Here is a 15,431-nt window from a genome sequence, read left to right on the forward strand (position 1 = left end):
TGGACCTCATCGTGATTCCCTTTCCATACTTTTCGCACATGTGATGTTTCTTAACCCTTATGTATTAACATGTGCAATGTCAAACGTGACTTCTGCCTAAATGCCTTACCACACTCTTGGCACGTGTGAGGTTTTTCACCTGTATGAATTAACATGTGTGTTATTAAAGCTGACCTGTGCCTAAATATGTGTCCACACACTTGGCATTGGTGACGGCGCATACCTGTATGTATTAACGTGTGTGTTGTCAAAGTTGACTTCTGATTAAATCGCGTTCCACACTCTTGGCACATGTAAGGTTTTTGACCTGTATGTATTAACATGTGTTTTGCCAAAGTGGACCTAATCGTGAATCCCTTTCCACACTCTTGGCACATAAAAGTTTTTTTACGCATATGTATTAACATGTGTCCTTCTAAATATGACCTCCTCCTAAAACCCTTTCCACACTCCTTGCATATGTGAGGTTTTTCACCTGTATGTATTAACATATGTGCTGCCCTCTGTGACTTCTTAATAAATCCTTTTCCACACTCTTGGCACGTGTGAGGTTTTTCACCTGTATGTATTAAGATGTGTTCAATCATATGTGACCTATACATAAACCCCTTTCCACACTCTTGGCACATATAAGGTTTTTGACCTGTATGTATTAACATGTGTATTGCTAAATTTGACTTCCTCGTATATCCCTTTCCACACTCTTGGCACATATAAGGTTTTTGACCCATATGTATTAACATGTGTGCTGCCAAATGTGACCTCTGCCTAAATCCCTTTCCGCACTCTTCGCATATGTGAGGTTTTTCACCTGTATGCATTAACATATGTGTTGCCATCTGTGACTTCTTAATAAATCCCTTTCCACACTCTTGGCACGTGTGAGGTTTTTTACCTGTATGTATTAAGATGTGTTCAGTCATATGTGACCTATACATAAACCCCTTTCCACACTCTTGGCACATATAAGGTTTTTGACCTGTATGTATTAACATGTGCATTGCCAAATTTGACTTTCTCGTAAATCCCTTTCCACACTCTTCACAGGTGTAAGAATTTTCACATGTATGTGTTAATATGTGTGTTGTCAACGCTGATCTCTTTGTAAAGTCTTTTCGAGTAATAGACGTATTCGCTTTTCTGGAAACTGCATGTTTATTGAACCTGCAAAATATCAATAAATAAGGAAATGAACAGTGAGATAGACGATATGAAGCAAAAAAGAAAATGCGACCGTTTGCTTACAAATGCAACAATAATGGGAAGTTGTTCCATATAATATTTCTTATATCATACTAAATATTCACAATTCCCAGGGTCTCATACTCAATTTTTCGAGGTAAACGGAGTGGTCTCCATATTATTGCAATGCTCCAAAGAGAATATCTTTTCTGGTATTGTCTGAGGTTGTATCTACGTTATATAGAAAGAATCAGACTTAAATGCATAGCAAGTTTCATATGTTACATTATGGAACGAATATCTCTTATTACAGTTGAAAATGGGGATACGAAGTCACTGAAGATTATTTATAATACTGTTAATTTTACTGCAGAAAATTTAGTAATTTGCCAGAACATCTTCCAATTTGATATATCAGAAACTATCAATATAATGACCAAGAAAAAAAGGAAGCCTATAGCAATTTCTAAAATTTGAGAAAAAAATTACCATTTTAAGCAATAAAGCAATCTCCATTAGCGTTTGTAATATCCTCGGAATGATTTAGATATTAAATTTTAATTTCCTTAATAACCTTTATGTCTACTGAAATATATCTGCGTGGTTAGATATCATATACATATATATATGTAAGTACTTTTCGGAAATAAGGCCATTTCAGAAACATCAACGATTTAATTCCTTGCTGTTCTTAAGCTATGTATTAAAAATACCTGATATTATGATTGTAAGATTCAAAACTAAGATAATCAGCATCTGCATTGTCCCGTTCGTCTTCCTTTGATATTAACCTGACATGCTTCTAGAATATTCAAGGTTATCATGCTGTATCAGTCTGTTTATCACTCAAACAAACCAGTGTGCTTCTCAAATAAACAAACAACACTCAAACAGCAAGCCTATAATGGTTTTACAAACAACACTCAAAGAATTCTATAATGGCTTTGCAACACTGCTATTAGAGGTATATCAAACAACGTCTGGAATGTGTTTATGCATCGTAAAACACTACAATGTTTACCCTTACTTACTTTAAAATTAAAAGAGCGTGTCAAGACAAATGCACCACTCTGTATATTAAAAGGTGACATAATGGTGTTGCAATTACATTATAAAAGTAAAGCAGCTGAATTGTTTGAAATATTTTTTTTTTTTTTTTTGATATACTGAGTGTCTGCCCTCATCTGTGTTCTTATCATGATACTTTCATGGTAATGGGTATTGCAAACAGAGAAGAAGGATTGAAAATCTACATTGAAATTTATCATCTCACGAGTCTCTCTTGTTAGGGAAAGAAGGCATAGCAAGTAAGTTTATCATTTAAAATAAACTGTCACCTGCAGCAGTGTTTTGGAAAATACCGTATTTAAGAGGGAAATGAGGAATAATCTCCCAGTCCACATGTGTGGCATTAGTTTATGAAAAAGTTGAATCAGTTAGATGAAATTTTGTACTGAAAGCAGAGTCGGCATCAAAGAATAAAACAAGTTAGGGTTGAACAACTGGAGAAGTGAGGGTGTAGATGTCGCCCTTTCAAAACTTTAGGTATAGTTTATTAGTTTCTAAGGACACGTTTTTTCAGAGTTGCCAGGCATATGGTGACTGGCATGTTTGTGTGGAAAGCCAAAGAAATGATTCATTTTGATTATTTGGGTAAACCGTTAAAGAAAAGTTTACAAGCAGAGAAATTCCGTCTTAGTCTTTAAAAGGAAGGACAAATTGAAAAAAAAAAGTTTGAAATACTTATTAATGAATATATTGAATTTGAGATTATATATGCTACACGTTTCCCTCCAGGTTAACTACCAGACTCCATGGAGAATCTGAAGAGGTTGCTTAAAAATAATTATAAATCACTTCACATTTTTTTCCGGTCTCTATACTTTAAGATCTAGCAAAAAAATTAAATTATAATTCAATTTACCTCGCATCACCACACTGAAAATATACTTCTCGCTTCCAGCTTATATTATCGACTTAAACAACTTTTCTTTCTCTTTGTTATTATATTTTGGTTCAGAACAGTTTTAACTAAAAATATCAGGTGAATACTGAAATTAGCTCAATGACAGAAAGTCCTAATATACTTCTTTCTTTAACAGCTTTTCTTGTTTTATTAATTTCTTACAGTGTAAACGAATTCATAGTTATATCTGAAGCTTTAGTAGTGAATAAGCAGATATGTGAATGTCTCTGCAGAAGATTAAAAAATCTTTATTCTTAAAAATTATCATCATCAGCGAATTACTCATTTAGAAGTTGAATTTTGTACCGAATCATGATAAAACTTGTTATTAGCATTTGGTTTGTTTAGTGATTTTTAGTGTTCCTTTTGTTTTTTCAGTAGCGGAAGGGAGGCTTGGTGGCTCATTGGTAGTGTACTTACCTCTGGTCTTTCAAATACAATGGTTCACAAGTGACTTCACTTTCAGTGTGTAACTTCACATCATCACTAACAATCATCTTGTTCCGATAGCATAATATTATTATCAAAAACCCGAGTCTGGCCCTAGCGAAAGGTCGTGTAAATTCTTAAGTGGATTAATCGGATGCAATATGTCAACAAAAGAAGGTAAGTGTCTGCACGCATATATTTCTATAATAGCAGAAAAGTCACTTCAACATTGTCAATGCCCATTTATGGAACAAATTTGGTTCCTTTACAAATTTTTAAGTGTTTGAGCGACAACACTTTTCAACATTTACATCTGGGTGTTCTGGCTAACCAACTGGTTTGGAACCCTGTAAAACACTAGGCCGTATCCTTTAAAACGGAGTGTGTTGCATAAGCGAATGTAATAAATTCAATCATAAAACACAAATCGTTTAATACTTTAGTGGAAGATGTATCTATAAAGCGGAAATCACGACGATAGTTTTCATGTCACAATTATGATATAAATTAAATTTTCCCATCCACATATAAAATTATGGTGTAAACTCTGTTTGTACAACTGCTGACAACCTGTGTCTGTACAGTCGTGGAAAATGAATTGTCACGTGTAAATCGTTAAGATAAATAGCAGTTCGTTAAGATAAATAGCAGTTTCTCAAGTAACCCTCGCAATTGTACACGCAAACTGCGAAAACCCCAGTAAGAATTTTATGAAAATTACGAGACGGTTCTATAAAAGATACAGTGTCTATGTTGTTCAACTGTAAAGTTTGTTCACAATCGTTTCATAGTGCGTACAGTAATGAGCTTATATGAAATAATTTTTGAAATTGTGAAATCTCTGATAAATGGGAAGAAATAATTTTTTACCTGTATTTCACTTTTGGTCTTTTGCTGTCGAAAATGTAAAATGTACGGCAGTTGGCATATTACGGACTCTCACACAAATGTATTGAAAGGAAATATAGAAACTTTGAAAGAAATCTGTTTATTTAGAATGAAAACTAGAAAATTGGCCCTATTTACCTACGATTTAGATTTTGCAGCTATAGTCATAGAGTAGTGAATAATCTAGGTATTGAATATTCAATGCTAAAACATAGTATTTTAATATACTGTATATGCCATTAAAGTTTGTAATTTACGTGCAAATATCTGCATTACAAATAGACTAAGTATCACAATTAAGCTACATAAACCAGCACAACTTTCTGCGTTGCATTATATATAAAAAAAATTCGCTTTCTCCGTACACTATACTAAGTTTCACTACATAAACAAAGAACATAAGAAAAACATGTTTGTTAAAGCGTAACATTTTTATATTCCAAAAGTAAAATCATTAATATATACTTTTATCAAGTAAATTATTATTAGATCAGTACACAAAAATTTTCACCTCAACAAAAATTATTTAAATATTCCTTTTATTAATTTAGTAGGTCATTTTGCGAAAGATCGTAATCTTAAGCACACAAGTATACTAACGTAGGGTACATCCTCGCACACTACTCACGTTGCACTCACAGACTTGTGAACTTGGATTGTTTGACGCACTCTACGTGGCGTCACTTCCGAAAATAACCCATCGATCCCCTGTGTGAATCGATCCCATAAAAAAAGTCATGGTATATCTGTAAATTCATTGATGCTGTAAAAGTACTGTGCGCATGATGAAGTGGATGCGTTCGAAGACACAAAACGTGTTAATGTGTTGATGTATATTCTTCATTGCTGAAATAGGTTTATTATTGAAGGTTTACATGTTTAGTGAATCAATGAAGCTATTTCAACCATAAAGAAATTTCGCAGTATAACATGGCACGATCAATCTCTTTAGAACGCTTCAAAGCTCCTACTCTGTATTTTGGAACTGGAGAATATATTGGTGTTCTGGACAATGCGTTTTACCTTCTCTTAATGCCAATTTTACAGACCAAGATAAGTTCTTATTCATGCACGAGAACAGCCCTATGCATAAGTCATAGCAAGCGCAGGAGCGCTTACAAGAACATTCATAGCTCATTTGCATGGATTGGCCTCCACGATCTCTCAATCTCAATCCACTCCAAAATTTTGGGCTTTTATGGTGCAGGAGTGGTAGGAAAGATAAGACATTAATCAGGAAGTTCTAGAACCCCGTGCGACCGAGATGCTGCAGTATTACTGACTTAGGCCTGGTCACTGTTCTACGCTTGTTGCAAGTATGCCGGAGCGACTGCGTATCGTAATAGCAGCAGACGGCGATTATACTGTTTACATTTATTTTTATTTTCGTAATGTAACCGATATGATCTGTTACTGATTTTGTTGCACGTTTACATGACGATGATGACTAGATGAATGGCAATGGCGGGTGAGAAAAGTGGGAGACATAAGACAATTCCGAGAAATCCAAACAGTGTTCGTAAATCACAAAGCCTAATTGTCAGGATTTCGGGATCGAGTCGCGACTTTCCGTGCCAGAGATGATCAATCTACGAATGGCGACCGTTTTCCCGTAACATGGTCACTGTTTACAAAGCAGAAAAGAAGAAAGCGGTAGTTAAGAAAAAAGGTTTTAATGATGGCAAAAGTTAAAAAAAAAGTAGAGCAAGAAAAGCCGCTTTGCCTGCGTTACAGTGTCATGATAAAACCTGGTATTGTGAGATATAAATTTTGAGACACGAACGTTTATCAGTGAAGCTACTTCATCCAGATATTAAAATAATGTATTTACACGAGCTGAATTTTTGGTTGTGGTAGGGATTGGGTTGTGATACTACATTAAAATTAGAAAAAAAAATAAGTGAAAGGGTTTCGTAAAACAACACCTTAAAAATTATTGTTGAAAGAGGTGTCGATATCACTGGTCGACAGTGAAAAATTTTCTTTCATGAAACAAAGTGTTCCTTATTTTTTGAGCTGCTGAAAATGAATCTGATCTTATTTTTGTATTTTTCCTCCCTCCCAGTCACCACTCTACTGTTGCTCAGTTGTCCGAAGATTTGTGCGTGGGGCAGGGAGTTTGTACACGCCTTCCTATCGTGTAAGTGTTTTTGTGACTATCACAATACCTCGAGATTGTGTTTTCCACTCATAATTTTTGTTATGTCTCTGAATACATAGTTAAGGCTAAGAGGAAAAAAATAATACTTTTGACGAAAAAGGCTTACGAATTTGAAGACAGCAAATTTGATGAAGATAGGCAGTGGGTATTTAGCGCAATATGTAATAAGTGTGCCTGGCATTCCCGGTCATGGTCGAATAACAAACGTCAAGGTAAGATGTCATTTGGTGTTCCGAAGATATGGCGTGAGCCAGTCGACCACGTAAGTGACTGCTACTTCTCTGCTGTATACATTCAAGGCATGAAAAGAAAGGAGAAAAAAAATCCTGACAATATTTCGATTGCAATAAGACCTGTCAAGCACGGTGATAATATTCCAATTCTGTACCTCCAGCAGCATAGTCTCTGGAAGAGGAAAAAACAAACGTAGCTTCTTCAGAATCGGAGAGCTCAGAGTCAGATTTTGAATTTGAAGAGAGAAACAACCTACATTTTGTAGTACAAAGTGATTTAAATGACCTTGTTCGAGATTTGAAACCAACTTAGTGGCAGGCTGAAATTCTTGGACCCAGACTTAAACAATGGAATTTACTTGACGTACTTGTTCATACACGAAGCGACATGCACCATTTAGAGTTTTTTAAAACAGGAAGATACACTTTGTTTTTGTTCTGATGTCAATAGTTTGTTTGGTGCTCTTAGTACGACATATGTGGCATAGGAGTGGAGGCTTTTTATAGACTCCTCAAAGAGCAGTTCTAAGCCAGTTTAAATACATAATGGCAATATTTTCCCAACTTTACAAATTGCTTATGACACACAGGTGAAGGAAACGTATGACATAATGAAACGTATATTTGAAAAAAGTTCAGTACAATATTCTTAAGTAGCACATTGTTGCCGATTTCAAAGTTATAGCATACTTACAGGACTACAGAATGGATACACGAAACATTGCTGTTTCTTATGCGAATGGGACTCTCGAGCCTGAAATAATCACTACCAGAGAAAAGAATGACGACAACGCAGTACAATGCAAGTAGGTATTAGGAATGTTGCAACCCCTCTATAGTTAAATGAGAAGACTCTCCTGAATCTCCCTCCACTCCATATAAAACTTGGCCTTATGAAATCACTTGTGGTTTGAATGGACATGATTGGAGCTGGATTTTAGTATTTGACACTAAATTTCCGGATCTCAGCGCTAACAAAGTGAAGGCTGGTGTGTTTGTCGACACTGAGATAAGTGTTCTAATGCGGGATCATAACTTTGATTCAGCGCTTAGCCCTCTTGAGATGCATTGTTGGGTATCATTTAGGAGTTTGTGTTACGGTTTCTTAGACAAGACAAAGGATGAGAACTACAAAAACTCTCTTGAGCAACTTGTTGAATAATTAGAGAAAGCATATATACAACATGTCGCTGAAAATTCACTTTCTACACAGTCATCTAGACTTCGTTCCACCGAATCCCGGCGAGGTAAATGATGAGCATGGCGAAAAGTTTCACCAAACAATAGTAGCAATAGAAAGACGTTACCAAAGTGGATGGAAACCGAATATGCTTGCGGACTATTGTTGGGGATTGGTTAGGGACACCGATGAAGGTCAAACGCAAAACAATGAACTAGGTGAATCATATGTAGTGTTCTTTGATCACATATATATGTTTCTGTATCACAATGTGAATATGCATATTGTACAAGTATTTCTTTGTTTACTCGAGTTAACCATTTTTTCTCGCCTAGTAAACAACATTCTCTATGACACTTTTAATATAATGACCCGGGATGTGTTCTACTGAGCTTATGTGTAAGTATCATAAGTGTAAGTGTTGCAAACTTTTATCCATTTCTCTAAATATTAAATTTTCCTTCCTTTTTAAATTTCTTTCACACTGTTTTACTCCCCTTGTGTTTGAGATATCTCTTTGAGTTTTTAATATAGCACACCTGAATGTATGGGATATGGGTTACTGAGCTTATGTTTGCGTAGCATAACTGTTAGTGTTGCAAACTTCTCTAAATTTGTTAAAAAAAACGCTTTTCCCAGTTTTTAATATTTTGCTTCTTCTTCTACACATTGAGAGCGATGGATAATAAATGTTTACCGTTGGAATGTGTGTTCCATGCTTTTTCCAAGGAGATGTCATTTGTTATTCTGGGATAGTTAGGAAAGGAGCAGAAGGACTTCAAACCTGCCCTTCTGCGATTTCCTTAAAATTTTAGCCAAAATCTATTATAACTGACATTATTTCAAAACCTGAGGGTGCAGGATCAAAATTAAGATTAGATTCGTTTTCAGCAGCTCGAAAACTATAAAGAACACCTGCTTTTATGTAGAAACATTTTTTGAAGTTGAATTTTGTCGAACAGTGTAATTCCCTCGTGTGATCCGCACTTGGCATTTTTTTACACTGAGGAGTTTTCTATATAAAATATTGTTTCAGTTTCAGAACCGATAAATAAACCAATACAAGCTTTTGGATCATGGAATTAGAGTGGAAAGTAATATTCAAGGCGGTGAATGACTGTTCCTGATAATATAAAATATATAACCGACTTATCTACCACAAAATAAACATATTTCCCATTGCAGTTAGTGTTTCAGAACACTCGAATATTAAATGATGTTGAGACTAAAGAGCAGTTTTATATATTGTTTACAGTATTAGCAAATGACCATTTTAATTGCGAGCATTGTTTTATAAGAAAAATAACCGTTGACAATAGTCAGAAGCGTGTCTGTACTTAATCTTGTCACTGAAGTGTTTCTACAAATGGAGGTTTATACCGATTTCCATTACGTTTGGATACATATTTCACTACTGAACTGTCTCACCTCTTACAAAGCTAAGCATGAAATTGGGATATTCTGTGTTCTCGAATATTAACAACTTCATTAACTCAGTTTAGAGTAAACGAAAAAAAAAATAATTATTAAACTAAGTATTGCAAGCGAAAAAAAAATATTTACATAGATATAATTCTGATGAAATGAATGCATTTAAACGTACCTGAGGTCCTGAGCACTCTTACTTCGTTCTCGATTACCAATTTCTTCAGTGTCTTTTCCGTCACCGTTCATATCTCCAATAGTGGCCGAGATGTGGCTGCTTGATTCTTTCGTGTTCTGTGTAAAATCGGAGGATTTTGGCTTGATGTCACTGTCAAAACTTTTGGCATTTACTAGTACTTCAGCTGTTGGCAAACACTTGACTGAAGCTATATTGTCTCCTTCCATTGCACTTTCCCATTTCTTACCTTCCAAAGGAATTGCAAGAGGGTCTTTCTGATCATTAGTGTTAGTAGTACATAGTTCATAATTACATTCTCCAAATGCAACAGGAAGTCGAAAAGTTCTCCGCAAATTCAAACGGATTTGCCTTAATTGACATGGTAGGGTTTATCACAAAATAAACATACTTCCCCTTGCAGTTAGTATTTCAGAAAACTTAAATAATCTTGAGACTTCAGAGAAGTTTTACATATTCTTTGAAGTATTACTAAGTGATCGTTTTACTTGCGACCATTTTTTATAAGAAGAATAGCTGCTGAGATTAGCCAGAAGCGTGTCTGTGTTTAATCTTGACACTCAAGTCTTTTTAGAAAAGTAGGTGCATACCGATTTTCCGCTACGTTTGGATACATATTTCACTACTGAACTGTCTCACCTCTTAGAAAGCTAAGCATCAGATTGCGTTATTTTCTGTGATCAAATATTAACAACTCCATTAACTCAGTTTAAAGTTAACAAAACAAAATGAATATTAAACTAAGTATTGCAAGTGAAGAAAAAATATGTATATAGATATAGATCTGATGAAAAAATGCATTTAAACGTACCTGGGGGCCTGAGCATTGTTACTTTCTTCTCGATTATCAATTACTTCAATGTCTTCTTCGTCATCGTTCATATCTCCAATAGTGGCTGAGATGTGGCTGCATGATTCTTTCGTGTTGTGTGTAAGATCGGAGAATTTTGGCTTGATGTTATTGTGAAAACTTTTGTCATTTACTAGTACTTCAGCTGTTGATAAACACTTGACTAAACATATTGCTTTCGAAGATAATTTCCAACCTGATATTGTATCACCCACATTACTTTCTGAAGCTATATTCTCTCCTTCCATTCCACTTTCCCCTTTCTTACATTCCAAAGGTACTGCAAGAGGATCCTTTTGATCATTAGTGTTAATAGTACATAGTTCATAATTACATTCCTCAAATGACTGGCTTTCTGTTTTTATTTCAAGTTTAACAGGAACGTCTTCTATTTTCATTTCCATTTTATTACAAGCAAACTTGAAATAATGAAAGGCTTGTCGCAAAGAATGAAACGTTCAAGTTGGAGATTTAAAACATTTAGAGTTTAATGTTAAACGAATCCAAACAAATCTGAAAGCAACAAAAAAATATATTATCAGAGTTTAAAAAAAAATATGAACCGGTTGGGAGAAAAGAGTAACTACTATTTCAGGTGAAATGGAGATAGTGGGTGGAAATGAAATCTTTGAGTTTTACGTCCCACGGTTATGCCGGTTAGGCTAAAGGAGACGGTGATGATGAGTGATGAATGAAATTGGTGGAATGAAGAAAGTGGGAGGAAACGGGAGAACCCCGAGAAAACCCACGCACACGGTGTTTGTCCACCACAAGGTTCACTTGGCGGGGGCTGGGATCGAACCCGGGACCCCAAGCACCAGAGGTGAACGCTCTACCACTGAGCCACCGCGGCCCCAGATAGTGGGTGGAATTGTTGGGGTCAGACTAGGATGTAAACGCTGAAACCAGTATTCTCAATTTTCCGAAGTTTTCCTACAACTCGTGCCAAAATATCGATGTACCTAAATACCGGAAATACAGAGCCATACCGGAGTATCGAAATATAGTATTCAATATCCGATTTTTTCTTTACTTTTCCATTTGCTAAAACAAAATCTAATATCTTATTCTTCTCTTTCAAATATAAAAATAACGGCTACATGCTCCATGTACATTATTTTTTTCTGCTATACATAGTTCCATTTTATTAGAGTACGACACTTGCGTTTTTGTGATTTCTTTCTAAATAAAGTTGGGAATCTCAACGAACAATCAGTGTTCCATCAGAACACAAAACGCCAAAATTCAAACTTTCTCCGTTACATTACTAGCTTATATTACTAAAGTAAAATATGAGAAGCTGTGTTATACAAATTTTCGACTTAAAAATGTATAAGGTTTTCAACGTTTACTATAAGATTTTGAACAAAGAGTTACATGTTTTTGTAGCCTTTATCTTTACTCAAATAAATGTAACGCTAGCAATTTGTAGTTACATTTATTTTGTCCTCCTTGTTGTTTGTTGAAGGTGTTGATTTACAAGTCTTGCCCATTTTGGGTATTCTCGTTCTTCCAGTAGTTAATTGTCAGTGGATACATCCTGTGGTAAATTATGGTATTGGTTACACAGATGTATAGCGCTTATTTTAGTACCAATATAATGTGAGATTTGGATTTACTGGTTAATGTTGGATCTTAACAACAGGATTTCTTACCAGAAATGAACGATTTTTTCGCACAGAAGCCGTTAAGGCTAACAAAAGAACAGCTATAGAGGTCTTATATAGTGTTATAATAGGGCATATACCCACTTTAACTTTCCAGATTTCAGCGTAAAAGCCCTTAAATTAACGAAACAACAGAAATATTCCGAGCGTAGGTATATGGTATAATTGACTGAAATGAAACGTTACATAAAACTATATCGGCTATCGCGGTAATTTTGTTTAGCCATGTAATGACGTTTTTCGATATTTTAAACATCAAAGTTAATATCTCCAAATCTTAACACCGAACAGTTCTATCGGTATGTGTGCTAACGTAAAGTTTAATTTCTTTTGAAAATTCAAGTAAAATAAAAGGTGATAGAACTATGTTATATTCTACATAACCATTTTTTAAAATAAATTTATTTTACTAAAATAAATACCTATTTGTATTAGTAGGTTCTAATGATTTAAGGGGATCTCTCTCTTTTTCAATGCAGAAACAAGTTATTCTACCTTACAAATAAACAATAGTATATTATTTTTCTTCTGTTTCATAGGTATTGGTTTGAGTCAGAATAACTTTGGGTACTTAATATAGTTTGTGCGTAAGACGATGGTGCAATTTCGAGCGGTCAAAGAAAAAAAACTAAGAAGGTTAAAAGTGAGAAACCCACCAAATAAAAAGAAAACTCTCCAAATTTCCGTAAAATGATATGCAAGCATGTGCGGAAACAGGTGATCACGCAACACCACGAACTGCGCAGCAGCCAACACAGTTGTTAGTCAAGGTGTGGACGGTACAGGGAATAGGTCAGTGTTTTGTTGCTTGCTATTTTCGAATGTGTGACCAAAGTGCAACGTGAATATCGCCGTGTGTACAACGTAGCGCCAACACATGGTATAACATTTCTTCGTGGGATAATCACTTTAGGGATACCGGTAGCTTGTTGGAGAAAAACTGTTTTCATAGTCTATCGGTAAGTGAGAGTCTGTAGAGTGTATACGGGAGAGTTACTTGCGTAGACGTAAAAATCTATGCGTGCGTTCTCGAAAATTATAGCTAAAGAAGTCTAGGGTTTTTCTGATAATCGACTTATCGATAAAAAAAATGATAAAATTTCATAAGAGTTTCGTCGATAAAGAATTTTTTTTTATAGAATTGTCGAACTTTCAATACTATCAAAATGTTCAAGACACTACAAGTGTTCAAGACTCGTAATATTCGAGATATTCAAAATGTTAGAAATATTTGACGAGTGTGAGACAATCGAACTGCTCGTGAGTCTTTGATGGATTGCAAGCAACACATGATTAAAAATCCCCGTGTCTCATATTGTACAATCATTCGAACATTTTGAAGAGTTCGGAATTATCAGTGGGTTTGGAAGAAACAATGCAATTGAGGTTATCATAGGTGCACATAATATCTACCTGCATAGTTCTATATGCATGATGTTCATTTTGAAGGTTGCCTCCCTTGAAATGAAGTGAAAGAAAAGTTTCTTCCCATAGTTCTTTATGACCAATGTTCTTGTACAAGGCTAAAAATATCTTTCAGGAAAGAGAGAGATATATGTAGAGATAGTGACAGCAAAAGAAAACATGCATCAACCGAAGCTGATTGGAATCCAATACAAAGTTAGTCCAAAAACCGTAACTTCATCGCCAACAACAAGATAGACAGAAAATGTAGAATCTTGGGACCTGGTTCCGAGGGTTTTAATTAAAGTTCCGAATGGAGACAGCTTCTCATATAGGTGACTGAAGGAAGTACGATAACACTAAAGATTTATAGAAATTTGATTTGAAAATATATTATTTGCCACTCGAACCTCTTCGAGTACTTGAGATTGTCGAAATGTTGTATAATATTCAAAATTCGAGTATCAATAAATGAAAAGTTGTGAATTTCTGGTGCTCGGCTCCTTATTATAGATCGCACTGTCTGTCTATTTGTATGTGAGGACCGACGGTAAGTTTCGAACAGGTTGTCAAATTTTGATGAAACTTAGTTTAAAATGTTCTCCTCTGTCTCGTCATACGCCTTCTCTTTTTGGTTGCCTTACAACGAGCGCAATTCCTTTGAGCCCGAGCATTCATTCCTATATTGACTGTATTCGTGATGTTACAACTATAATTAAGATTACCGTTTTCTCACTATTATTATTATTCCTACTTCTTCTATGTCCACTATTATAGTTTTTTGCAATTATTTTTTCATGTGACACATAATACCTTTCAGTAGTACACTTTACTTTTTTGTTTATTTTTTCTGGACTTGTGGTGTGACGTAGGCTATTTGAAGTAGGTACATATTACACCAAATTACTGATATGTTTGGGAATAATTTAAAGTTATACAAACCTAATTAAATATTAACTACAATCAAAGAGGATGGATACTGGTATGGTAACAGAAAACTAAATTTCACTAGGTTACTAAAGATTTGTTCCCATCAAATACTTGCTATATGTGAGTAAAAACAAGCTAGGTCCGCTCTTTAACTAGTATTCGCATTTTCCTTTTTGCCACTATTCTATAGCCCGCCATTATTTTTTTATTGCCAATTGGGAATGACTAAGATCACGGGCTACACTAATACTGAATGATTAGATATCGGGACTTGAGGCCAACCATCTGTTATTACCGCGGCTTTTTACGGCCAAAATTTTCTATTTGGCCGCCATCTTGAAATACCTATAAACATGTACAACAATTACCGAACTCACCGAGAAGCTTGCAGAAGAACTACCGATTTTGCTGTTTCCGAAAACTCCTACTGGCACCCGCTCGAGCCATAACTCAATGAAACAATTAGCTTGTAACTTGTAGCTGACTAATGTCAGTAACCGTGGTAAGAATTACTTCATTTGGTTCACCGTTTACCATATTACCGCGATTATATTTCGTGTCTTTCTTTTTGCCTCTATTTTCTATTCGGTACAATCATGGAACTGGAAACTTCTGCCGCCCTAGTTCTGTTGTTTGTAGCACTGAGAGTGCATAGAAAAGCGCATCGTTTTATCTGATGTTCGCATGACACATACACAAAAAATACACGGCGCGACCCGTTACATTAGCCTATCTCTTCTTATAAGGTGTGCTACAAAGAACACAAGAACTGAGTCAGAGTGGACGGATCGACGGCTATAAGGTTTGAATCAAAACCATTCAATTATTTGGAAATCATTACCTCTCCTCTGGGGTGGCAATAATAAATTCAAACCTTTTCAAAAAATACTTAAAATGCTGAAGAGATTTTCTTTAGTCCA

General features: G+C 35.3%; 1 protein-coding gene across 5 annotated transcripts in view; it reads right to left on the minus strand.

Moving 5' to 3' along the window:
- Window positions 1-6: 6 nt before the first annotated feature.
- Window positions 7-15,431, minus strand: part of LOC145675673 (uncharacterized) — a 30,824-nt gene continuing 15,399 nt past the window's right edge. For 4 of the 5 annotated variants that reach the window (XM_081746261.1, XM_081746260.1, XM_081746259.1 and 1 more), the window contains exons 2-3: window positions 10,472-11,023; window positions 7-1,164 (exon numbers count right to left, since the gene is read on the minus strand). In XM_081746261.1, the coding sequence (XP_081602387.1) occupies window positions 51-1,164; window positions 10,472-10,914 (1,557 nt within the window). In that variant the 5' untranslated portion in view covers window positions 10,915-11,023 and the 3' untranslated portion in view covers window positions 7-50. Of the gene's footprint in view, window positions 1,165-9,642; window positions 10,441-10,471; window positions 11,024-15,431 lie in introns of those variants that run through there. The other variant, XM_081746262.1, reaches the window with a different exon arrangement.

Source organism: Thermobia domestica, chromosome 18 (genome assembly GCF_964235325.1).
Source record: "Thermobia domestica chromosome 18, izTheDome1.hap1.1, whole genome shotgun sequence".
Classification (NCBI taxonomy): Eukaryota; Metazoa; Arthropoda; class Insecta; order Zygentoma; family Lepismatidae; genus Thermobia; species Thermobia domestica.